Here is a 27,472-nt window from a genome sequence, read left to right on the forward strand (position 1 = left end):
ATAGTTTCGAACAGTTTGCGCACTCAGTCTACCCCTAAACAGTTCATTTCTGGTTGATGTAGCAATCACAAATCGCTGACGGTGGTGACGTAAGACAACTGACGCCCTTCTGCATGTGACGTCACTATTGGTCGACCTGGCCGAGGGCGATCAGCTGTGGTATCCGTTTGCTGTAGACGCGTCTGTAAATCATAAACAGTCCATCGACAACAACCCATCGTCCTTGCGACTTCAGCTACGGGCGTTCCCGTCTGCAACATGCCGATGGTACGTTCACGTTGCACGTTTTAAAGGCGTGGCATGACAAATGTCAGTAAAGACTTTTGTTTTCTTGTGTTTTTCTTTTTTTGTTAAAACTTTAGGATTGTGAAGTTTTTAATTTGGTTCAGTATATTTTCTAACAGAGCTTGTTTTAACTGATAATTCATTAACTAAAGATTCTTATCTTAGATGCTTTCATTTTTCTTAAAATGTATCCAAATGCCAACTTTTATGAATAGCAAATCAAAGAGTTATCTCCCTTGTGTCAGCATTTTTAATATGACCATGGTCACTCATTTAGCAATAACCTTTTAATTACTTTAAATGGCATGGTTAAAACTTATCTTAATTTCTAACACATTTTTGTTACAGAAAATAGAATCCATGCACATTTTTTTTAATGTGAAGGAAGAGAAAAGATCGAAAAGTGTCAACATTGATTATGTTTGAAATTTGATGTGCCAACTCAAGTATTATTGCTCAAGGAATATATTAGAATGCTTAAGTTTTGTGCATGTTGTTGAATTCCTTTTTATTTGGACACCAAATACTAAAATTGTCTTTTTTAGTTTTGATGAAAACATCCATTTACTTGGGAGTAGTATGATTTAAAAAAGTGCTAAGTCATGACTTCAGCGCCCCCTAGTGTGTAAATGGACTATCAGATTTTTTAAAGGAAATCATTTTTGGAAAATTCAAGCTTTTTTGTCTTCGAAACATGCATTTACTTGTTTGAATCTCCTAGGTGAAATAATCGCTCCCATCTCTTGGATATTCATCAGATTCAAATTTAGAAACGGTAAATTTTTTAACATGCTTACAAATTTCCACCGTTGCGCTGCCGGAGAGAGCAATGGCAGTGCTCCTGTATGGCTTCGATAATGTCGGTAGAGCACCGGTAGCGCCCCGTAATGGGTCAGCAGCTCTCCGGTGGCTTCAATGTGTACCGTGCTGGTATCACTGTGATACCGTAGTACGGCCGAATGCGCCGACTACGTGATACCGGAGCTCCACCGTTTCATCGGTAGTGCATCGGCAGCGCAACGGTATCACTCTGCTATAGCTCCGGACAACAGTGGTACATCGGTATAATATCGGCGGCGGATCGGTAACACCAAGGTGACAGAAAAGTGGTATTTGGTAGCACATCAGCTCTTACACTGGTAGGACAACGGTATCACAACGGTATCACAACGGTATCACAACGGGAACGCCGGTACTACATCGGTATTGCTACGGTCAATTTTGATTTTTTTTCAAGTGCTTTCTCGACGTTGTCAAGGGCAGTTAAGTACTGGTGTAGATTAATCACTCCAGATAGATATAGGCTACCTCATCAAGTTGAAGTCTCTTGATGATTCTGACAGAGTCACATGGGCTACACATTTCAAACATATTCTATTTCAATTTGGGTTTTATTTTGTATGTATTAGCCAGGATGTTGGGAATATTGACATTTTTATCAGATTATTTAAGATAAGACTTCTTGATAATTTTAGAAAAAACTGGTATTCTACACTACCCTCTTCTCATACATTTATAACTACACTACTGCCTAGAAGTCCATTCCCCTTACGCCACGCGTTACGCAACCCATGTGCACCCCGTTGACTACTTGTGTGGAACCCGTCCGCCACGCGTGTGACATCCGTGCGCAACGCATTGAACATGGGTGTGCACCCCGTTCGTCACTCGAGTTCAACGCGTGACATACTCATTACAGGGGAAACAAACTTTTGACCAAAGGTGGACCAATGTTCAGCTGAACTTGGAGGTGGCAACAAGAAGAGAATTTTTTTTATATCCTGACGAAAAATGTCAAAACACATTGTATCATATGTACTTGCTGATGTCTCATTTTTAGATGTGATAGTGATGGAAAATATGACTACTGTTGTGGCTTCTACATGATGTTTTGCGATGGTGAGAATACATGATCTTGGTAAATAATATTGCTATTCAAGTGCTTTTTTTTAAATTTTGACATTTAACGTCTTTCAGTAATCATGTTTATGAGGTTTGGGGGAGTATTGTTTTATTGCACGCTCTCACTTCACGCATGGATAGATTCGAGGAGAGTATGGGCAGATTTGAAGACAATGTTTTAAAAAAGCTATAACAGACGTTTAATGCCAAACTGATAGAGATTCGGGAAGATGTGACGAGGAAAGTGAAGGAGGTGCACGACAGAAGACAGTATTGTGCATACACAGTGCAAAGAGAGAGGACCCGTGAAGATTCCGGGTTAGAATAGGTCTTCAGCAACCCATGCTTGCCGTTAAAGGCAACTATGCTTGTCGTAAAAGGCGACTAACGGGGTCGGGTGGTCAGGCTCGCTGACTTGGTTGATGCAAGTCATCGATCCCAATTGCGCGGATCGATGCTCATGAAGTCAATCACTGGATTGTCTGGTCCAGACTCGATTATTTACAGACCGCCGTCATATAGCTGGAATATTGCTGAGTGCGGCATTAAACAACAAACAAACAAAGCAAAGAGAGAGACGTGCTCAATAGAGAAATCAATGAGCTGAGAAACAGAGCTGTTGGGAGAGAGGAGGACGTCAAAAAACTAATCATTGTGCTCAGAAATGTTGCAGGAATAGAGGGTGAGAATGTTAGACATAAAGTCAATGCCATGATCAAGGACAGTTTGAAACTGAGAGGTAAAGTGACAGACAAAGCTTTGTGAAAACAATTGGCAGATATTCGCCATCCAGGGGTGATAGTTGCAAGTCAAGTGAGGATAAAATTAAATCTTGAAAGCTGGGAGATACGAGGAACTATAGAAACGTCTATGTTATGGCTGATAAAACCCGACAACAACGCCAGTACAAATCAAGTCTGAGAATAATAGCTACTGTGGTGGTGGGGTTGATAGGCTCGCGGTTGCAGCTAACACGATCACATGATGATAACAACCACACGGACAGAACGGATCGAGGTGACAGGTGATATTGACAACCACGATAGAGACAACGTCGGGAGACAGAGTGCAGACGACACAACAGGGACAGACGAAACTGGCTTGATGGAGACAGGAGACCAAGAGAATCCACCACGAATGGAGGGGACAGGAGATCACCTGCAACACAGACCAGGGGCTCTAATCCATGGAGCCAGGATGGTAGAAGATAGTCAGTCTGCGGGTTCACGAATGTTGCTGGCTGGACACCTGACATTCTGAACAATAGTCACATGTTACGCCGCGAACTGTTAGAATTCCGTGACTTGGATATAATTGTTGTAGCCGAAACTCACCTACGTAAAGACGACGAATTGACAATAAACTGATATACATGGTTCGGATATAACAGACCTCCATTACATAACCGTGCTAAACATGGATCTATACCAGATTTCTCATTAGAGACACTTTTCTTGATAGTTTTAAGAGTGTCGATATTGAAAATAAATCTGATGAAGGTATAGTTTGGATAGGGCTCTCAGACCAAAGTAACAATCATAGGTTTCAGGCGTGCCCAAGGGACTCGTTATTTGAGTGGACTGTCATGTTTGTTAGCACCAAAATGTTGCTGTTAGGGAGAAGGATGTTGTTTATGCAACTAAGTACTTTACTTCGGATGTACCAGGTGATTTTCTTACATCTAATGATATCAATTTACAACTTGAGGCTCCTACTCACTCCCAGATTGATCTCGATACCTGATCTGATAGGTTAACTGGGTTAGTTAAGAATAAAATGCACGAGAAGTTAAGTTCTCGCTCATTGTTTTGGGGAAGAGGAGTAATAAAAAGAGGCGAGGTGGAAAGCCATTGTGGAATGATGGCCTATGTTTGTTTTGGAATGCAATGTGTGAGGCGGAAAGAAAGTAGTGTAAATATAAGCATGGACCCGGCAGAGTGAATCTTAAGCATAGTTTTGTTATGAGGAGAAAGGAGTTTGATGAGCCTGTTGAAACAGCTTAGCACTCATTATTGTTGGTTGGTTGTTTTTTTGTTTAACGCCGCAATCAGCAATATTTCAGGTACATGACGGCAGTCTGTAATAATCGAGTCTAGACCAGAAAATCCAGTGATTGATATCATGAGTTTCTATCCACGCAATTGGGATCGATGACATGCATCAACCAAGTCAGCGAGCCTGACTTGACCACCCGATCCCGTTAGTCGCTAAGCATGGGTTGCTGAAGACCTATTCTACCCCGGAATCTTCACGGGTCACGCATATATGAGTAAGACTAGCAAACGGCTGGAAAAGCTGTGAAAGCCATGACCGGGAGTTTTGCAAGAAGATAAAATCGGTATAGTTGGAGAGAGACAGAAGCAGATTCCAATGAAAGTTGTGCTAGAGGATGGAACAGTGAGTGAGGAATGGAATATAGTGCTAGATATATGGAAGTGAGATTACTGTCGGTTGCTGAATGGGGATGCTGGTTCCCACAGCGAAATTGCAGATAACGACAGACAAAAGGATGAAGATGTTCATGTCCTTTTTAATGCCAATATTACAATGTTTGAAGTAGCTAGAGCAATAGACGGAAATCACCGTTGGAAGGCGCCTGGCACAGATGGTATTCCCACTGTATGTTTGAAGTCTCAAAATGATATATCAGCAATGCATAAAATATTTAATTTTTATTTTACCACTGGTAATATTCCCACAAAGTGGTAGATGGGAATAATTAACCCTATACAAAAGAGCTGTACATTGAACCCTACAGATCCCTTATCACAAATACAATTTATAAGATGTAATGTACTGTCCTTAATCAAAGATTACAATCTTGGACAGATTCTACCGGTGTTTTGAATGGTGCCCAAAATCGTTTTAGAAAAAAGAGGTCCACTATGGACCATATTCACACAGAATGTTCAATTATAGAAACTAGAAAAAGCATGAAAAAATCTTGGTTTACAGCTCTTATAGATTTAAAAAAAATATGATTGCTGTTAACAGAAATCTGCTATGGCATAAACTTCATAATATTGGTGTAAATGGAAACATGCTAGTAGCGCTTCAATCACTTTATCGCAATGTTAAATGAAGTGTGAGAGTAAATGGTATGTTGACATGTGTGATGTGTGATGTGTCATGTTAATCGTGGCTTGAAACAATGGTGTTTACTGTCTACCAATTTTTATTGGTAGTTCGGCTTTAAGTAGTGTTAACTGTTACAGCTACCTGGGTTTATTGTTGACTGAGCATCTTGATTATAACACAATGGCAAAGACTGCGGCCAAATCAGCTAACAGAGCATTAGGCCTACTTATTTCCACGTTATGCATATTAGCACTTTTTCTAAGTTATATGACACTATGGTGTGGTCTGTCTTAGCTACGGCGCATCTGTATGGGGTAACCGTGACTGTCTGATGTTAATGCAGAACACCACCGTGGTGCCATCAGGTTTTCTGTCTAGGGGAGGGTAGATATGCAACTAATTTTGCTCTGAATGGGAATAGAGGGTGGATACCTCCGATTGTCAGACAGTGAATATGTATAGCTAGACAATGGTGTCGTTTTAGAAATATGCCTGATCGATTATATAAACTTGGTTTCTTATGGGCGGAAAGGCTTTCAGCCAATCACAAGAACTGAATCTCACGTTGTGAAAAGGCGCCCTATATATTGTTCTTTATTCATTGTATTGAGTAACGCGATTGCATCGTGGCTATACTGTTAATTGCTAGTCTTTTTTCTGCACCATCATTTCTTTCCTCATGAAAAAGTGTGTTTAAAATGCATCTTATAAATAACTTAGGAAAGAATACTAAATATAACACGACCTTCATTTATTTAACTCTCTGTCATTATTATCGTTAACATGTGTCTACTTTTAAGTGTATATACTTATAATATACATCGTACTGATTAAGGAATGACACACATTCGTAACATATATATACTGTTAAAACATGTAGCTCGTCGGTATTTTGATTCTGTAGCACCCGTTACCCCGAATTACTGTGTAACGGTTCACCTCTTCATCAGAGAGGGGCGGTCGGGTAGCCTAGTGGTTAAAGCGTTCGCTCGTCACGCCGAAAACCCGGGTTCGATTTCCGACATGGGTACAATGTGTGAAACCTATTTTGGTGTTCCCCAACTTGATATTGCTGGAATATTGCTAAAAGCGGCGTAAAACCATACTCACTCACTCACTCACTCTTGTTTTCAGACGTGCCATTCAGACAGTTATCACAATCTCACTGGTTATAAAGATTTGATACATGCTGACTGACGGGTCAGTAATTAAGACAACAGATCAATACACACGCTTCCTACCTATTCAGTACGTACGTGTGATTACATGGTTGTATGTGTGCATGGTACGTTTGGCTGTGTGTACCATTACATGGATGCATGTTGGTTGGTTGGTTGGTTTGTTGTTTAACGCCGCACTCAGCAATATTCCAGCCACATGGCGGCGGTCTGTAAATAATCGAGTCAGACAATCCACTGACTGATATCATAAGCATCGATCCACGCAATTGGGATTGATGACATGTATCAACCAAGTCAGCGAGCCTGACCACCCGATCCCGTTAGTCGCCTCTTACGACAAGCATAGTCGCCTTTTACGGCAAGCATGGGTTGCTGAAGGCCTATTATTACTCGTATCTTCAAGAGTTCATGGATGTATGTAAATTATGGGTGTGTATTTATGTATGTATGCGTGCGTGCGTATGTAAATGTATGTAAATGTATATAAGCCTAAATTAAGAAATATATCCCTCTGTCGTTTGAAGCCAGTAATTGTAATAATATACAAAAGTTTGCCACTAACGTGGCTATATCCCCCGCCCCTGTTGCAGAATTTATGATATAATCAAATCTAAACAAACCCTAACCTTTTTTAGCCGAGGTGGAACTTGTCATGGAAATTGTAAAAAAAAATGAGTTTGGAACCTAAGTCCATCTTGTTGCCATGGAAACGTAAAAAATAAATATTTCTAAAATTTCTCAATAGCAAAAGGCACCAGTTCAGCATGTACCTGGCAGACCTGCAAAGTTTGATGAAAAAAATATTGAACGGTTTATGAGTTATGCTCCGGAAACGAAATGTGACAGACGGACGGACGTACGGACGGACGGAGCCCGTTCCTATAATTATCATTAACAAGACGATTAGTTTTCGTGTATAAAGAGACATAAGTGTATGAACCAGCTATTACCTAATAAAACCATGATCGCGCCGACTTCGTACTCAAAGAACTAATTTCTGAACACAAAGCACATTTAAACTTCACAATAAGGTAACTTGACGATATAAATAACCTTAAAAAGGAAACTTATTATCATATCACATTAGGTAAAGTAATTATTTTCATATGTTTTAAATATATAGGTTTCCATTGATTTTGTTACATAATGATCGTGCATGCATATCAACATTTTACATGCAGAAAAGAAGATTGTCAAGGTGTCAATATAATTATCTTTCTTAAAAATATAACAGACATAACAATCAAACATCAGGTGCAGTATTATTTGAAATATTTGAGTAAATCAAACAGAATAATGAATACAAATCTTTCATAAGTTAAACAAATATCACAGTAAAGCGTCAATATCACATCATATCCAGCTATTATGTCAGAAAATAAAGTTGATGTGTAACTGTATGTAAAAAGTTTATACGAAATGACTTGATAATGTCCTTCAAATTTATCACATAAAATCTTATTATGCAAAAAAATTGGAAATTTTACAAGCTGTAAAATATATGGGCTGCAACCATCGAAAATACTGTACTGTATCATCGTTGAAAGACTGTTGAAAACAAATGGGTGAGTCATTTGAGCCTAGGGAGTTATCTGAGCCTACGACGGGTGAGTCGTTTAAGCCTAAGGGGAGTCATATGAGCCTAGGCTCAAATAACTCTAGAGTTGTCTGAGCCTGTGGAGTGATTTCAGCCTACTACACCGGGAAGGAAGCCTACTCTCGCAGTAGCTCACAAGAGCAGAAACTTCTCTCGCGAGTATAGCAGAGTAAGCTGGGGGATTATCGGCTGTTGTGTGAAAACAATGCTTCAGATAGGTCGACGTCCTGTCCCTGTTAAGGCTAGACTTTACTTCTGTTTTCCTATATTTACCAGGCCCCTTATGCTAACAAATAGCCTAACTGTTTATATAACTATATCCTGCTATGGTTTAACTCTAACAAAGCTATACATTACTATTATATTAGGCCTTAATATTTCTCCCTCTGTATATATCCGTATTTACATATATACATAAATCATTTATAATTTATAGTCAAAATTTATATATAAATCTACTATACTCTATAATACTCTATAATATAATACAATATAATACTCTATAATATAATATAATATAATATAATACTCTATTAAATAATAATACTCTATAATAGAATGGAATGGAATAGAATAGAATATTGTTTATATATACTGACTATGAAGTCAACGTAAAACCTATAGCTATAACTGATGATAATAATCTGTGACAACTTCCAATTGGTGACATATTGGTGTACTTGGCAAGTGTTGATGAATTTTGATATTCGTTTTATTATAATCTGTCAAACTATACATAAATTTGTGTGTTAAATGATCAATATTCAAAGGGACTGTTCCTTACACCCATCAATATCTTACTGAATGAACATTAGTTTATTGTATGAATTATATAAAGATCTCAATCAGTATATGTTTTATATTTTTGAGTGCATGAAAGGGGGGATTAAGCGAGAAGGGGAATATTTTTCTAAAAGTATCCAGTAACTAGTGGAGGAAATTGGAAATGGCTCAATTTGTAGATAGCATCAAATCCGTGGTAGATGAGACAGATGTCACAGGGTAACATCCAGCAGGCTCATTACCTTGTGATCAAGAAAAAGAGAAGAAATTTGAAGTGAACTACATTGGAAAATGAGAGAAGAAATGAATAGTCAATGTTTTTTATCATAAAACACTCCCTGGTAAACACCAGTTGTTATTTTAGTGCCTTAGAAAATCTCCTTCTTCGTCCGGTACTGCCAATTTGTCGAGTCAGTTCCCCATGATTTAGTTCTACGTCTCCAAAAATAAGATCATTAAAATATTGTACAGTCGTTGGCATCGTCGTTATAGTATAAAACACGAGCACATCTCCAGAAGTTCTTAGTCTACCCCCATATACTGGATGGCCACCTAAAAGCAGGATATGTCACCTGATATGGCCGACTTGATTGAGTCCTCATGGTTGTAGAAAGATGCCTAATCATGTCTAATATCGCCCCTTTATCAGGACCCCCCTAGTACCTTTTTGAACAACTTGTGATAATGTTGGCTTTGGGTAGCTTGATTATGAACCCTAGTTTGACTTGGGATCTCCCAGTCGATGTGCAGCTGGCTCTGGCAGGGACAGGTAATTCTAATAAAAACCACCGGTTGGTTATACATTTTCATGTTAGGTCACGAGAAAATATTGCTGTTATTTTTTATTGTTTATGTTAATTTCCATAACATTTATGATATTACATTACGATAAGGAACACATACAGCATTATTTCATTACTTAACTTAGCTTAGTGACATAAGTATTATGATTTTTTTTAAAAATATGTACTCCTTATGTACTCCGTAACTTCTAAAATGCCGAACAGTTACTAATTCTAGAGCCAACTTTATGGAGGTGTTCTTTCGAATTTCAACAGTTTCATAAAACATGGTTGGGGTATATATCTTGCTACTGTTACAAAATCATAATACTTAAATCTTGAAAGTGTCCATCCAGGAGGAAAGGAAGAAGAAAGTATAGTCAATCATCCTCGTTATCTTTTCCTTTGATTTTTTTTAAAGCTTTGTTAAAAGAAGGTGCAAGGTATGATGGAAGGCACCTAACCGGTTCCACTGTAGATATATGCAGCAAGCTATGCGCTTTTGCAGCCACTTTAAGACAGAAATCAAATTAAAGGTAATCATATGTCCACTGTTGAAGGTTTCAATCTGAGGCACGATCGCGATTTAAAATCCAAACTGTCTTACAACACCGCAAAGATCAGTTTGTGCAAGTGGAATATGACTCAGGCATGTATTTTGTAAAGTGGATTGTAAGCACCTATGGTCGATGGTAACTAAGGATGCTCTGTGCAGTGGGCCCGGTTGATTAAAAGCATCACAAGAGGTTGTGTTTTACGTGCTTCAGTTATGTTGTTTACATACGAGAATAAACATGTCAAAGTCGCTTGAAGTCGAAAACTGACAGGGAGAGGCAAGCCTACTTCCATGGCTTGCGACTTGCTGCCATGGAAGGATCTGACAAGAGTAGCAGTTGCCCTGTCACTGTCCCGTATTCAATAATTAAATAATGCACAGAAGTATTTTCTTGTTTTATTGATACATTTCTGGTGTTTATGCTGGCAGGAATAAGAAAAATTTCTTGGGATGTTTTTTACATTAAACCATGACTATCTCGTTGTTGAGAATGATGTTTAGCATTAAAGAGATTGATTGTCCTCTTATTGTTTGTTTTCCCTAATGACTGCAGTCGGTGTGAATGTGTATAAATGATTTCATTGATCTCATTTCAGGAATTTTTGAATGAAACAGAAATATCAAAGCACCAAGTTTAACTGGTATGTCAGTATTTCAAGCAAAATCAAGAAAGGTCATGATTGTAGAACAATATACCTTTCTTAATCCTCATCATGACATATTTCATTGTTGTAGAGCAGTCATATGCATTTTGTCATTTACAAGCACAAACATTCAAGGTGTAGCAATTATATTGGCAACGATAGTTGCTTGGCCAACGAAAAGTAAACACATGCAATAACAGTGTCAGAGCTATGCAGATGGTTGTCTCTAATTGAACAACACACCATATACATTGTCCAGAAATACATTTCCAATAAATCAAAAATATATCCATATATGTGTTAGTCGTGGTATTCAACAGTTTCTAAAATGTAAACCGACAAATGCATTGTGAGAAAGCCAATCAAGATGTCAAGATTATCAAACAGTATGAATATCAAAAGGATATTTCAGGCATTTGGTAGGCAACAGATACGTATCAGATAGTAGACGGAACTGTCTGAATATTACTGACCCTGCACTACAAGCTTCTGTCCACAGTCAGGGATGATTGGTCCCCATGATCCTGGTGAGCCTCTGTAACACTTGTAATGACCTTCGTCTTCCCAACTTACATCAGAAAGCACGAATCTAAACAAACCAGTTCCCGATGATGACACTTTTCCAATGAATCTCAGTCTAGATGTGAACTTGTCACTGGCAGCTCTGACATGATTGTGGCTTGTGACGTGAAGAAGGCATGTCTTTGTCTCACTGTTACAAACACTGAACTCCCTGGTCCCAGGCTCCGGGAGAGTCCATGACAACGTGGCATAGCTGCCGACCCTGACATGCTCAGTTGTGGGCACTGGAAAAGAGAAGATTTATGAAAGATTGACAGAGGTAGACTTACAAATATGTATCACTTATGAAACGAAGAGTGTGACTTCTTTATGAAAGGTCCATGTAGGAAGCAAGGGCACTGTAAGTCCCCATGATCCCTGGTATGGTGAACTTCCTTTAGTTACTGACGATCTCTAGCCCATTTTTATATTGTGTTGTTAATTCTTTCTGCTTTTAAATGTTCCTCAACTAGTTTTAGATAGACTCTGTGATATTCTAGTTATTGTACTGTCCTTTGATGACAGTTTTTTTTTTTTATAAAGTCTACATATATGTGTTATTAATGTACTACTTCTCGTCACGATATGGCTGAAAATTTGCCGATGTGACGTTCAATATCAACTCACTCACTCACAATTTATGAAAGTTTGTTTGCAACAGTAAACGCAAAATATCACATTAAGTAAGGTCAATGCTCCAGCAGTGTATCTTGTATACATGTAACATCCAACATATTACCGTAAAACATCATATGAACTAACAAAAATGTCAGAGCTTCCATAAAAGACATAGTCACAAACACGTGAATAAGACTAAATATGTGGCAGTGTTGTATATACAGGCACTTTCTGTATTTTGCATATTTTTACATAGTGTATTGAAATGATGTATTGGCCTTTTAATGTAGCTGTTGCACTCTACAATGCTTATTTCGGCAGAATATGAACTTAACCTATGTGCTTTTTTTAATCAATTGTATATTTAAACCTGAGCATCAACAATAATTAGTTGTGGTGTATGACAGGTAGGCTGTTTTCTGTTGTTTCTTTGTTTAAGTCAGCTTACACCTGATTGTTCCAGTCTAGACATCCTAGCACTCAGCATTTCACATGCACACCAACTGTATTGAGTGACCACAACCGTGCTTTGCGTGGATTTTAAGTTGATCACTGAGATCCTCCTTACAAGTTAGTGATATATTAAATACGTCTTATTATGTATTTGAATTTATGTATTCAGTTACCTTATGACACTGTTTTAATATGTATCTAAATTGTCAGTTGTTACGTATCGATTCCCAAATTGAAACAATATGTTAACACAGAAATCTGTACGTCCAAGAACTTAGTGTGAAACCAACAAGCAACCAACAAATGGAGTACAATCAACAAATGTATTACAAAATCCACCAAATCCTCTGCACTCCATCAGTAGTATAGGTAATGATGGTTCTGGACCACTTCCACTGGAACCAGATTCATATACCTATACTGCTACTACAGATGGAATTTTTTATGCCAAAATGATTATGCCATTCAATGATGGTCATAAGATTCAGCTAAATTGACCACCACCTGGAGTCTATGATATAAATTTTTATAGGTAATGATGGTTCTGGACCACTTCCACTAGAGATGGAATTTTTTATGCCAAAATGATGATGCGATTCAACGATAGTCATGGCTCTGGCTCACCAATACCTGGGGCCAATCATTGCTTTAGATGAGTCTAAATGGTAATAAACATATTCTTCATTATTTTTATCGATAAAGCGATATTCAACATTTTTATTAAGTTCTTCGTTCATTTTACTAGGAGACCAGACTATATAACTACACTCTTTTTGTAAATTGATAAGAAACAATTGATAACCGTATTTGGTTGGTTTGACATCACTGATATAATAAAAACCTTGTGGTAATTCTCTCCATTTAATAGTTTTTTTCCATTATTATATATATTTATGTAAGCATTTGTCTAAATGTGATCAAACGATAGTAAGCAATCTATTTTTAATCTCCAACCAGTTCTTTGGTTTTGGCACGGAATAATTGACGCGCTTGTTGCCTCCCGTGGTCTATGAACTTTTTTTCTCGTCTTCGCTAATACCATTGGTCTTACGAGATTTTGATCGAATCTCTTGCTTCATTTCATTGTATTTGGTGAGTTCTGACAACACTAAACGAAACTCATCCTTGGATATCTTACAATCGGCCATTGCTGTCGAAATATGATCCTCAATGCTGTTCAACTTTGCTTCGGCGAATACTATCGTGTTTTAATGCTTTCTTTTGCAACCTACGAGAAATGTATTTTATCGCTATTCCTGCCAGTCCCGAGACTCCGGCGGTTATTTCCATGCCGAGCACGATAGGCGCGGCGATTATAGTTGATAGTAAACCGACACCGGCTACACCGAGTCCCATGCCAGCTACTACAAGAGCGGTGTCAACTCCGTCCAGAGCATTCACGGCTCTGCGATACTTTTTATACAATCCAAGTCTCAACTCCCTATCCTTTTCTACTCGATGTTTTATGTCGCTTATTTGATGTAATCGAAATCAGTTTCCATCTTTTCAATTGCTTCATCGAGCGCTGGATATAAACTCATAGTGTATATTACGAATATATAATAGTCTTTAATTGGTTTTGCTTAAATGTTTTGAGAGTATACATCAAACTTATCAAATGTATATTATACGGCAAGAATATCTTAGAAAGAGAAATTCTGTCACTTTTAATAATTTGAATCCCCTCGAGGGTTGCAACGGGTGATGCACCGACATGAATTATACTACAACGTTGACGCTCGTGTTTCTTGAGCCATTTAATCGATAGACCTGGTAGTATTTCGAAGGCATCTACCGGTGCATCTCCGAACAAGACTTCAATAATAAGCGTAGAAATATTAGGTATTGCACTCAAGTTAACTTTAATATCATCGAATTCTGTAACCAAATTTAAACTAACATTTTGGATTGCCGGACGACTATATAACATATGACCTGTTTTTTCTGGCAGGGGAGTGACTAACACACTTTTTCGTTTTGATGGGATATAGGCCGCGAGTACGATGCCACTATTTATTATCTTAGTTAAATTTTGTCCCTTACCCATCATCGCATAAGGTGGGGTAATGACGATATTCAGTAGCCACTTGATGTTTGCTTCGACCATAGTGCATTTATTCTCACTGTTGTAAATAATATTGTACGGAGTGGTTTTAAGGAGTCTACTAACGTCGACATCGCTTAAATCTTCTAGATTTTCCGGGAATATAACTTCTTTCTGCTTGTATACATTATCGTGTAAGTGTAAAGCGTATAACTTACCATTGTTACCGGGTTTACCGAATCCTTCCGTGTCTCCGAGATCGGAAAGCGCAATTGTATTACATTGTCTTATCATTCCAGGGCCTGATGCATCAACCATTATTTATAATATGGAGTGTTACACTTAAGTATCCTATATGTACAGGTTGATGTTTTACATCTAATACAGAAATTTTGAGGTCTGAAATAATACCACGCTTTAATTTTTTATATTGTAATGACGAGAAAGATTCCGTTCTACCGCTATTATATTTTTCATTTTTCACTGGAATAGATCTGAGTAGAGTTGAAGGACTTTCTAGTTGAATATTATCCGTCGTGCTTATTTGATCAAGATGGATGAACAACTCTTTATTGGGAACTAAATCGGGTAATGTATCTCCATGTTTTGTTTCATTGGGTTTTATTATGTTCATAGATTTAGAGTCGAGTGCAAATCCAAATTTAGATGCTAAGTTGTCAGGAATAGCTAATAACTTTTCTCCAGCGACTAATTTCAGCATCCCATTCGCCTCATTTTGTGTGAGACTAGCTCCCATAGGCTTAAAAATTTTATCATTGAGTGAGCATACGCTGTAATACCCATCAGGTATAATAATGAAGTTTTCAATAATATTTTGTTCAATTGATAAATACATCTCATTATTACCTCTCGCAGCACTTATATTGGTCCACCGTGGGTAATATGTTACATCACAGATAGCTACTTCGAGTTGCCCATCCGAGTTATCGATAGTATGAAGCAGTTCAATAGACTGACCATTTGTAATTCCCGGGAGTGTAACATACATATTAAATATACAATGATACTATATCATAACTTAAATATGAAATCGAGATACATTACTAATCAATCGATTATAGTAACTGCCTCTGGTGCTGAATTTTTCGTTAAATTCCCTGATATCTTTGAAAATTACAGGGTCACGGCAACTAGCGATAAAATGGTGCACGATTGGTTTCACAATCCGATGCAATTTGGGCAGAATCAGTTAAACTTTGCCATATGGTGTGCCACAACGGGATGTGGCGTATCTCTTTACGCTCCAGGATTTGAACTGAATAAGTCTGTTATAACATTTCACGTGTACTATCAGATTAGACGTATACTTAAAGAAATTAGTGCTCCATTACCGCAGGATCGAGCGTGGAATTCCACAAATAATAATTATGATAGGTCCGCGTATGAGCGTATTTGTCAGGAATTTAATGTTTCTACGAGTAAAGATTGGCGTATTAAAGGAGCAAACCATGGTCTAGGTGTTCCTTACACAGAGGAAAAAATATCCGTCAAAGAAGAAAGCGATAATGTATATAAAGTACTTAATAAACTTCCGGTTAATTTTGGTAAATTGTATAGTACCAGCAAACTTTACACAAGAATATATGATCATTGGCATAAAACCAGTGATTGGTATAAAGGCTGGGAACTTTATATTAACGATTGGAGAGGGGATATTATGAGTTTTAAGAGTGGTTTAATTTATATTGTTAAAAAAATTGTACAAATGAACGATACCGCAGACGCTTGGAATGAATTTCTTAATAATAAAACGGAAAATAATTTTACTAACCCAGGATTTGTAAGAGTTAATGAATCGATAAGAACTTATGTATGGGCAATTCTCGGAGCGCAATCGCAAACACGAACGTCCATTATCGGTTCTGGGACGGCGCTCGATGCGCAAAAACGGTTTGTCTCAAACGTGGAGGACGCCATTAATTCACCAGTTGACATACCATCGTCTATAAAGCGTTTTCAAGATGCATTACAGTACGCTCAATCCAAAGTGGACTTTGTTTATGCACCGGGACTATACATGTCTCCGAGTAATGTGGAACTTAAGATCGGTCAAGTGATCGGTTATAATAATAAAATTGTTATCGCTACCGATCAACAAAAACCAGGTATAAATTCAGATATGAACGTCGAATTAATAACGCAAACCATCACGGGTGAAAAGGGAATAGTCAAGCCACAAACACCACATGTTTCACAACCATCTACTGATGCACAAGTGTCACCGCATATTGCGGCTAAAAATCAACAACATATCGATGAAAAAACAGCGCTTGTAGTGGGTGGAGTCTCGGTTGGTTTACTAATGATTTGGTTAGCGAACTGATTTGGTTAAATAGTCTTTAGCGAATACGTACAACAGCCCTGCAATTGCTACGATCAACCCCCACAAGTTTTGACTAAGCCAAGTGGTGGTCTTAGCTAATAAATTCAATAGCCAGGAAACTATACTCCCTATTATACCGGGAAGTGCGGCCGCGGCTTTCTCAGCTAGCTTTCCCAGTGCTGAACCTAATGCTTTTAAATGCTTTTTTATCCACTCTTTTATACCGTTTTTATCGTTAGGCGGTGATCCGCCGCTACCACCTGTGCCACCTGTTAACGCGAGAGTCAAAGTTGATATAATAAATCCCAACGCGGTTAAAAGTACTGGCAATTGTTAGTCCCTGTTCTCTGAACAATGTTTTAATTTTATCCGCCAGTGTAGTATCATCGTTGAGGACTTGATCGATAGTTTCTCGAATACGACTGATTTGCGAACGAAGTGCCTTTCTATTACTGGAAGCTGCTTCGAGGCGGGCCGATCTTTCGTCTTCTAAGTTACGCAATCTTTCCGCTACGCAGCGTCTACTGAACTCATCGCCCGCCTGTTCGAGTTTTGTTTTCTCGTAAGCTATATGCTTGTCGATTTCGGATATCTTGGCTGTATTATTGATGAGTTCTCCCCGCATTGTTCGCATTGCCTTGTCAAGACCCTGTAATTCCCTAATACTGAACTCTGAATGTGGTACCTGTAAAGTGGAATTATCGTAATAGGTATCTAAGATTTCTCCGAGTCCGTTCGAGGCCACCATCGAGGAAGCTTCCAAATCATCTGTATTAACGAGTTCTTTCCTCATAGTCTGAAGAGGCTTAGTAGTCTTTGCGGAAAGTTTTGGTCATCGGTAGTAGTCCACAAAACCTAATTCATCACAAACAGTGCAGATGCCGTGTTTAGCAGCTATCGTAGACAAGGCTAGGGGCTTACGAGTACGAGAATGCATAAGATCAATATCCGGAGTGCCACGCAGTCGCAATATTCCTTTACTATCTATCGTAAACTTTGAATAGTCACGAACAATAGGACTATCGTCTTTAAAGGAATCGTAATAATCATTGACGGTTGATTGTAAAATTTCATCGTTAAGATTCGTGCCACCAAAGTTGGTTTCATCAGTATCTTCGATTGGATTCTGGTTATCAAAGTCATCAAAGGTACTTAGATCAAAGTCATTAATATCAAAATCAGTCATTTTTATATTAAACATAGGGTACACTAATAACCCTAGTACCATCGATCAGAATCAAACGCTTCTGGTTCGCTTTCCTAATCTCGGCGCACACGATGTGTTAGTTCCGGGAACTGTCCGACTAGTATTTACGATTAGTTTGACTTCTGACGACGTTAACAGGGAGCCCGTTCAGAACATAGGTCGTGCTATCGTTAAGAAAATCGCTATTAAAATTAGCGGTAATGAGGTTTTGAGTATCGACGATAGCGATGTATACTATTGCTACATGAAAATGGTGCTGAAAATGGTAACGCTACCAACGAAAAAGATAAGGCCGTTGCCGACGCATTAGGTAACCGATTCTATGTTCCCCTAGACTTTGAATTACTAGATTCCCACATGCCTTTTTATCAAGCATCCTTAGGTGATAGGTTAGAATACGAACTCACTTTTAACGACTACAGTAGAGTAATCAGAGCTGATGAAGATGCTAGCTATTCCATTGACAATATCTCGCTCGAGTACGATATGATAACGGATCCCGAATTAGCCAGACAAATTCGTAACCATTATTCAGGAAGTTTAGCCATTTTGTACGATCGCGTGCTGCGACACCGAAAGATCACGAGGGACAAAAAAGATATGATGTGGAATATCAATCTTAACGTCCCCACGAGGTTGTTGAAGGGTATTTTAATGTTGTTCGAGGACCCCTACGATGCGTTTAAAAGAAATACCGAGAAGTTCTACAATCCCAAGATTACGAAAGTAGAATTGACTATCGAGGGCGTTCCTTATCAACTATATAGCCAAGGAATGCTAGCGTATCACCAGTGGGATGAGATTAAAAAACTTCCTTCTATAAAACGTTCTCAGGAGGCTAACGCGGTCGTGAAAGTTCTGTCTCTCGGGAGTGTATCGATGGGTGAATACCTCACCTCGAAGTACGCGCTATGGCTAGACATGCGAACAACGGACGATGACCAACTACACGGCAGTGGGAGGAGAATAGAAAATGCTAGCGAGGGTGTCACCATACAGATAACGAAGCTCCAGGAATCGGCTGGTAAATTAAACATATATTTGTAAGTTATTATGGATGCGCAACTTAATATACAAAATGGGAGATTCGTGCAAGCAATCTATTGATAATCTTTTACCTAAAGATCCGCACTGCGCTATCATATGCGGGCAAACGGGCTGTGGAAAAACAGCTTTTATTCTAGATATTTTACAAAGTCATTATCGGGACGTTTTCGATCATATTATTATTCTGTGCCCGACTATAAGCGTTAATAAAACATACTTATCGAGAGATTGGGTAATGAATGACGACGGGGTACACAGAGTCGATACGGGCGATCGTTTACAAGACTGTCTCCGAGTATGTCACGAAAAATACAAAGGAGAATCAACCATTTTCGTAATAGACGACTGCAGCGCGAGTAAAGAATTAACAAAAAAGAAGGATATGCTTTCGTATTTAGCATTCTCCGGAAGGCATACTCAACATAGCGTTTGGGTACTTACTCAAAAATACAACTCTGTCCTGAAAGATCTCAGAGAGCAGACCAAATGGGTAGCGCTGTTTCATTGCAAAGATCGAGATTCATTCGAGGAATGTTTACGCGAAAATGACGTCATTTATACCAAGGGTGAACGAGATAAAGTCAGAAAATTGTTATCAGCAACGAAGCACTGTAAACTCGTATTAAAAACCGATCAACCAGCTGCTTATGCAATTGCTTAGCAAAATGTAGCAAAATTATAGCAAAATTATAGCAAAATTATAGCAAAATGTAGCAAATTGAACATTAGCGGTTAATATGACATAAAATGTGGTTCGAAATCATCATTCTTTCGCAACAGTTCATTATTATGGGATGTATTGGATACGTCATATTATATTATGTTAGACTTAGATATCTCCTTAGGTATTACATTATGGAATGCGACGAACTCATCGAACAAATGCTCAAAGAATCTGATGTAGATAAAAAAACACATCAACATGCTGAAGTAGTTACAGATAAACATAGAGAAAGACTCGCGGCTTTGGTAGCCGGTGGAAAATGTTCCCAATATTTGGGAGAAAATTATACCATCGAAAAAATTGATAACATGACCGACGAAGAGATTAAAAAACTGTACGCGCGTTACGAGTCTAGACTGGGAGCTACAATGACTAAAACGATAGGGTCGTCTATATTACAACTATACACAGTCGTAGCTAGTACGTTTCTCCCCATCCCATCAGAACATCGCATGTATTTATGCGAATCTCTAGAGAAAGACCCATTCATCGAACACGCTATAAGCTCAGTGAGCTGTGAGTTTTATCATAGATTCGGAATGTTTTTAGCTCCACTCACCACAGCTTTAATAACGGCTAGGTATTGTCAATTTAAACATACGTGCCCACTTAATAATAATGGAGACTAAACAGGTGACACCACAACAGATTGTGAACACGCAACCACAACAGATTGCGGAAACGCAACAACAGATTGCGGAAACGGAACAACAAGTGAATGAGGAACCACAAAAACAACCCAGAGTTACTAAGAACCCCAAAAAAATAGCAGCAGGAAGAAAGGGAGGGCTTGCGCGCAAAGCAAAATTAATAAATAATTCAAATCCAATTAAAACATGGGCACTAGTAGGAGTTGCTGGTGTAGCAGCTGTATGGTTCTTTTATAAGACCGAAGAAGAGAAAACGTCACCCCCGCCGCAACAACAAGTTCAATTAGAGGTTAGTCCTCATATAATGCTATAAGAAGCATGACTACTCCAGTTACAGACGGTAAAATGTTGGTAAACGCGACGTATCATTCAGCGGTGGTCACCGGCTTGGCCATTGCCTATGCCCGTATGGCTAAAATGATTACTAAAGCCACACCTCCCAAGCTAGATTTTAATGGAATTGATATAGGTATGATGGTTCTGGATATTGGATTAGCAATGGCAACGAAGGATATGCTCATCAAACAAGGACTTATCCCGGAAGACATAATGAAGTAATTAAACATTTGAATATTTTATGTTCATATAAAGATTTGAATATATTATATTCATATAAATATGGCATCTATTGCGATGATGGTCGGTGGAGCTGTTGTTAATGCTCTAGCTTTATCGGGGAGTAATTATTTATTTTCTAGTATGAAGGAATCAAACGCTAAAAAAGTTGAAGAGGAGCGTAAACGACATAACGAAGCTTTAGAACAATACCAAGCAGCCCAGTTACAATATACGCAGCAGAGAATGAAGAGATTAGACTTTATTCATGAAAACTGATTAAGGAAGGACATTCAATTCAAACGTTTAAGGATGTCGAATCTGCCATGCACGAATACTACCTCGTTTATGGGAAAAAACTCGACCCAATACCTAGACCAACAATGAGTCAGTTTTATACACCGTCAGAGGCTCAGAAAGACCGAGAGGTCACATTTGTGTTATGGGATATCTGCTCTATTGATTTTCAGCTATACAATAGCTACTCATAAATAACCACAGCTGTGGCTATGCATGACCTAGTTATAGCGATCTATAAATAGCATAATCAATATCTCGCCTTGTGTAGATGTGATTTGCATTTAGACAAATGATATGATAGATGTATATACCATGAATAACTGCATGTTTACACTCATGGGGAAGACGACTCTATGTAATAGACGCTGTGTTGATGATATATACTGCGGTATACACAATTATTACATCAGGCGCGGACACATAAACTATAAGTGTTCTGAATGCGGGATAGGGGTCAAAGGTCGTTATTGTTTATGTAAGAAACACGGTGCTGATAGGGTCAGGAATCAGATTATTTATGCTAGGAAGAGAGATTACATCAATGAGAGGAATAGGTTGGGGAGAATACATATTTAGATATATGAAAAACAACCAATCAGACATTAGTCTCATTTTGCATATACCATTCAACCACAATGGTTTTTGTCAGAGAGTTGAAGGCTATGGCAAAGCAAAGTGGCCTACGTGGATATTCTCGTATGAGAAAAGCTGAATTGATTACCTTACTCGGTTTGGAATACAACAGACCACCCCAGACTGTTAGAGAACTCAAAGCTCGAGCGAGAAACAGTGGGCTGAGAGGTTATTCTCGAATGAGAAGAGCTGAATTGATCACTTTACTAGATAATAATAATGATGATGTTCAACCTAATGATATTGATAATAATCAACAACAACAAGAATTAATATTTGTACCCATATCCGCCGGCGTTGGTAAATATCTAAGAGGTTGGAAGATGGATATTAATTCCAACATGGATGTTAATGATATTAAGCCCATCATATCGAGTAAAATTAATGAGGAGTTAGATGATTTACATAGTATAAAATACCAGCTGACGATTAAAATGTCATTGAGTAAAAGTAACGCAGACGATAGCGTCGAATATACCGAACCATATTTCCGAAGCAATCAAGAAGTTATAACCGAATCCGATACTATAAACGCATCAATAGATACATCAATTCAGAGGATACCGGAAACATTAAAACGCTGGACTAATAGAGGTTCGGGTTGGGGTGTGGATAGAATCGATAGTTTATATTTAGATATAGCAAATTACATGCCCTTCAAAGGTGGATCTTATATAGATTTACCCCCGTATTATAAGAAGAAAAAAGCCATAATTAACGTAAAAAATAAATCCGATGACTGTTTAAGAATGATGATAAGATCTGCATTGTTCCCCGTAGACAAGCATCCGGATAGACCTTCTAGCTATCCCCCAAACGATGGACTCAACTTCGGTGGTATAGACGAACCTACACCAATATCACAAATTGATAAGGTGGAAAAGCAAAATAATTTAGCTATAAATGTTTTGGGACATTCTAAAGGAATTGTTGTACACAGGATAAGCTCCGCTCTGGAACATATTCCCAGAATCAATTCATTTCTGATCGAAAAAGATGGTAAATATCATTATACGTGGATAAAGAGTTTAAACAGACTATTATACGATCAAACAAAACATGCTAGAGAGAAATATTTCTGCGAAAGATGCCTGCATGGGTACAGCAGACAAGATCTATTAGAAGCGCATAAAGAAGACTGTAGAGGTGTTGGACAGACCGCTATCAGGATCGATATGCCTAAAGAGGGAAAAAATATATTAAAATTTGAACACTATTGTAATCAAATGCCAGTACCGTACGTAATTTACGCCGACTTCGAAGCGCTTATCAAACCCATAGAAAATACCGAACGCAATAATTATAGTAGTTTTACGTACAAAACTCAAGAACATATTCCTTGTGGGTTTGGATATATAGTTGTAAGGTATGATGGGAAAACAAACACTCCCGTGATTTACAGAGGTCCCGATGCAGCGGGAAAGTTCCTAGAATAACTACAAAATGAAGAGAGAATAATCAGGGAAAAATTATCGTGTAAGAAACCCATGCGTATGACGATAGATGATTGGAGGGCCCACAAGAAGTCAACGAGTTGTCACGTTTGTAATAAAGCCCTGGATGGGGATTCCGTAAGAGATCATTGTCATGTCACGGGTAATTATCGGGGAGCCGCTCATAACGAGTGTAACTTGAAACTAAAAATGAATGCTCAAACAATACCCATCCCCGTTGTGTTTCATAACCTTAGAGGATACGATTCACATCTCATTATGCAAGCTATCTCAAAGACCGACGGCGGTTTAACGTGCATTCCTAACAATATGGAAAAATACATATCGTTCTCGTTGACTAAACCTATACATTATAGGGACAAGGATGGGAAATCTAGAATAAAGCAAAGTAATGGGCTTAGATTTATAGACTCCGTACAGTTTCTGTTATCTTCCCTGGACAATTAAGCTAATGCGAACAATCCCGATGACTTTGCGATAACAAATCAATATACAGATAAGATAACTCGTCATTTGCTGCTGAGAAAAGGTGTATATCCTTACGAGTATATGGATGATTGGTCTAGATTCGAAGAAACTGAATTACCACCCCTCGAATCATTCTATAGTAACTTAACGGAATCTAGAATAACAGATGCCGATTATGAACACGCTCTGACGGTCTGGGATAAATTAGGTTGTAAGAATTTAGGCGATTATCACGATCTGTACTTAAAAACCGATGTACTGTTACTCGCCGATATATTCGAGATATTTAGAAAGACGTGTTTAAAACAATACGGCTTGCACCCGGCATGGTACTATTCCAGTCCCGGACTATCGTGGGATGCATTGTTGAAGAAGACCGGCGTAGAACTAAAACTACTCACAGATTACGATATGCACTTGTTTATTGAGAAAGGATTAAGAGGGGGTATATCGATGGCAGCGAAAAGGTATTCTAAGGCTAATAATAAATTAGTGGAAGGATACGATCCGAGTAAACCCGACACGCACATATTATATCTCGACGCTAACAATTTGTACGGATGGGCTATGAGTCAACCTTTACCCACGGGTGGTTTTGAGTGGGTCAATGTGAATGATATCCATAATAATGATGAGAATAAAGGGTACATAATAGAAGTTGACTTGGAATCTCCAAGTTCGTTACATAAAGACCATAACAGTTATCCGCTAGCTCCCGAAAGATTAATGGTTAATAAAGACTGGATGTCGGAATATCAACGCTCCTTGATGGGTAATAGTAGGTTAACTAACGTAGAAAAGCTCGTACCAAATTTGATGGATAAGACAAAATATATAGTTCACTACAGAAATCTCCAGTTGTATCTATCGTTAGGTATGAAACTTAAGAAAATACACAGAGTTCTAAAGTTTGATCAAAGCCCTTGGATGGAGCCCTATATAAGGCTGAACACAGATTTAAGAAAGATAGCCACCAGCGATTTCGAAAAGAATCTGTATAAGCTCATGAATAACTTGGTATTCGGTAAAACTATGGAGAATCTAAGGAAGCGTGTTGATGTTAAATTAGTCAGATCTAATGAGGAAGAAAGACTCAGGAAACTTATAGCCAGTCCGGCTTTTAACAGAAGCAAGATATTCGATAACGACTTAGCCACGTTGCATATGCAGAAAAGTAATATAAAATTCAACAGACCGGTGTACGTCGGTATGAGTATTCTCGACTTGTCAAAACACTTAATGTATGACTTTTATTACAACGAACTTAAGAAACAATACGGCGATAGATGCGAGGTGTTATATACCGACACAGATTCTTTGTTGATGGAAATACAAACCGAGGATGTGTATAAAGATATGGCAGAAATAATAGATATGTACGACACGAGCGATTACCCAAAAGATAATCCACTGTACAGCGTAGTAAATAAAAAGGTGTTAGGTAAGATGAAGGATGAATGTGCTGGGACCCCTACAGCGGAGTTTGTTGGATTAAGACCTAAGATGTATTCTAGAAAGAAGCCCGATAATGGAGAGATAAGAAAAGCTAAGGGTGTTAAGAAGTATGTGGTAAAAAAGCATATCAAACACGAACAGTATAAAGAATCATTATTCAACGGTAGAACGTTCAAACACGAGATGAACTCTTTAAGAAGTTACGATCATAGGATATATGGATTAAGAATGAACAAGACATCATTATCCCCCTTAGATACAAAGAGATGGATTGATAATGATGGTGTAACTACCTATGCTTATGGTTATGGTGGTAATACCGTACCGTCGGGAACTATGAACAACTCTTCTCGTACAAATGCCCTACCCGGTCCATCTTGAAGATAATAAAGAATAGGCTCTCCTTCTTTTGTAACCAATCGACTAATGTTATACGTCTTAAGGGACCATATGGGATCGGTTGCGCGACGTAGGCCTCCCTCGAGTTCACCGGGCTGGTATAAATATCTTACCCTTACTCTATCTGGAAGTTTTCGTTCTTTGCCTCTCCTCGGTGCTGAAGATTCGGAAGTCACGGATTTAATTTTAATCACATCGGATGGTTTCTTCCCTATTAATCTCGTTACTTCATTATTCAGCGCTGATACAACGGCTGATAATCGTGTCACCCATTCAATTGATCTCAATCGCTCGGTTTTCATTTCGATCCCATACTGATAGCCAAACAAACGATCCGCTAGAGTCCGGTTAAATCTTTCGACAATGGCTTGACTGCGGTGGGCCTCTCTTTCACCACGGACGATTTCGACGTCGTGCTTTGTTAACAGTTTAGTTACCGATCCCATAAACTCTCGACCGGGATCTACTTGAAATAGCTTAGGCCATTTTAGCGGTCCGCGTTTATATATGCGACTCAGTGCATTAGCAACTTCTGTTGAATCTTTGTATCGACTAGCCACATCCACTACTGTTAAAGCGTATTTATACGTTTTGCGTTTTAGCTTATCGTGGGGAAGAAACAAGAGGTCAGCCTGATGAACTTCATTCGTTGTAAAAATATCAAACTTCTTCCTCGGTATATAACGCGGTGCCGGTAAATATATTTGCCACAACGCTTGTTTCTTTAACCAATCCTTGGCCACATCTTTAGATACCCTAGCCGTGGTGGCTAATTTTTTTATTGCTCCTATACCTTTCCAATATCCTCGTGGGCTATAGTAAATTTTATTCATTATTAATTAATATTGATGTTTCGTTTAATACAAATCCGGCTCCAGTGGAAGTGGTCCAGAACTATCATTACCTATAAAAATTTATATCATTGGCTCCAGGTGGTGGTCAATTTAGCTGAATCTCATGACTATCGTTGAATCGCATAATCATTTTGGCATAAAAAATTCCCCCTGTAGTGGTGGTATAGGTATATGAATCCGGCTCCAGTGGAAGTGGTCCAGAACCATCATTACCTATACTACTCCATCCCACATCCAGATCTGTGACCTCTAAGCCTGAATCAGCGCCCTTCCGCATCGCCCGCCTATTCATAGGAAAATCTTCCCACATTATCAGCCACCTCCTCAAATTGCAAGCCAATATTTACACCTACTTCACCAGTTCCACCTCCCTCAATACCCTATACTATAGTACCTGTGACAGATTGTACAAATTGATCATACCAAACATTTCCAAAACCACTATTGAATTAATAAAAAATTCAAATCAGTTACCCAACAAGAAAAAAATGTGTGCGTGGCTCACTGATACCCCCCACCCGCCTAGTGTGTCAGTTGTTTCAAATTAAATAGCTTGGATAGGGTTAGGCTTTGAAAAAATCATAAACAAATGAGACACAGATTATATGTACTAAGTTTGAGATGAATCCACTGAGTCGTTTAAGAGAAATCACGCGGACGAAATTCATTAAAAAAATGGAAAATTAAAAAAAACTTTTTTTTTCTTTTGACTGCACCTATCCATATGACACAGATTATATGTACTAAGTTTGAGAGGAATCCACTGAGTAGTTTAAGAGAAATCGCGCGGACAAAGTTTTCGGACGGACGGACAGACGGACGAAACCTTGGTATAACTATGTACCCCCGACCTTTAGTCTTTCCATTCGTGTCGTATTATCATCATTTCTTAGGGTAT

The 27,472-nt window shown here is 38.5% G+C and overlaps 1 protein-coding gene across 1 annotated transcript in view; it reads right to left on the minus strand.

The window, feature by feature from the left end:
- The window catches only part of LOC139457377 (scavenger receptor cysteine-rich domain-containing protein DMBT1-like), a 120,326-nt gene extending 93,475 nt beyond the window's left edge, over positions 1-26,851 (minus strand). The window contains exons 1-2 of the mRNA XM_071238783.1: positions 26,788-26,851; positions 11,282-11,614 (exon numbers count right to left, since the gene is read on the minus strand). Coding sequence (XP_071094884.1) covers positions 11,282-11,614; positions 26,788-26,851 — 397 coding nt within the window. The remainder of the gene's footprint in view (positions 1-11,281; positions 11,615-26,787) is intronic.
- Between the last annotated feature and the right edge of the window lie 621 nt (positions 26,852-27,472).

This window comes from Haliotis cracherodii, unplaced genomic scaffold (genome assembly GCF_022045235.1).
Source record: "Haliotis cracherodii isolate W230 unplaced genomic scaffold, xgHalCrac1.p SCAF_12, whole genome shotgun sequence".
NCBI lineage: Eukaryota > Metazoa > Mollusca > Gastropoda > Lepetellida > Haliotidae > Haliotis > Haliotis cracherodii.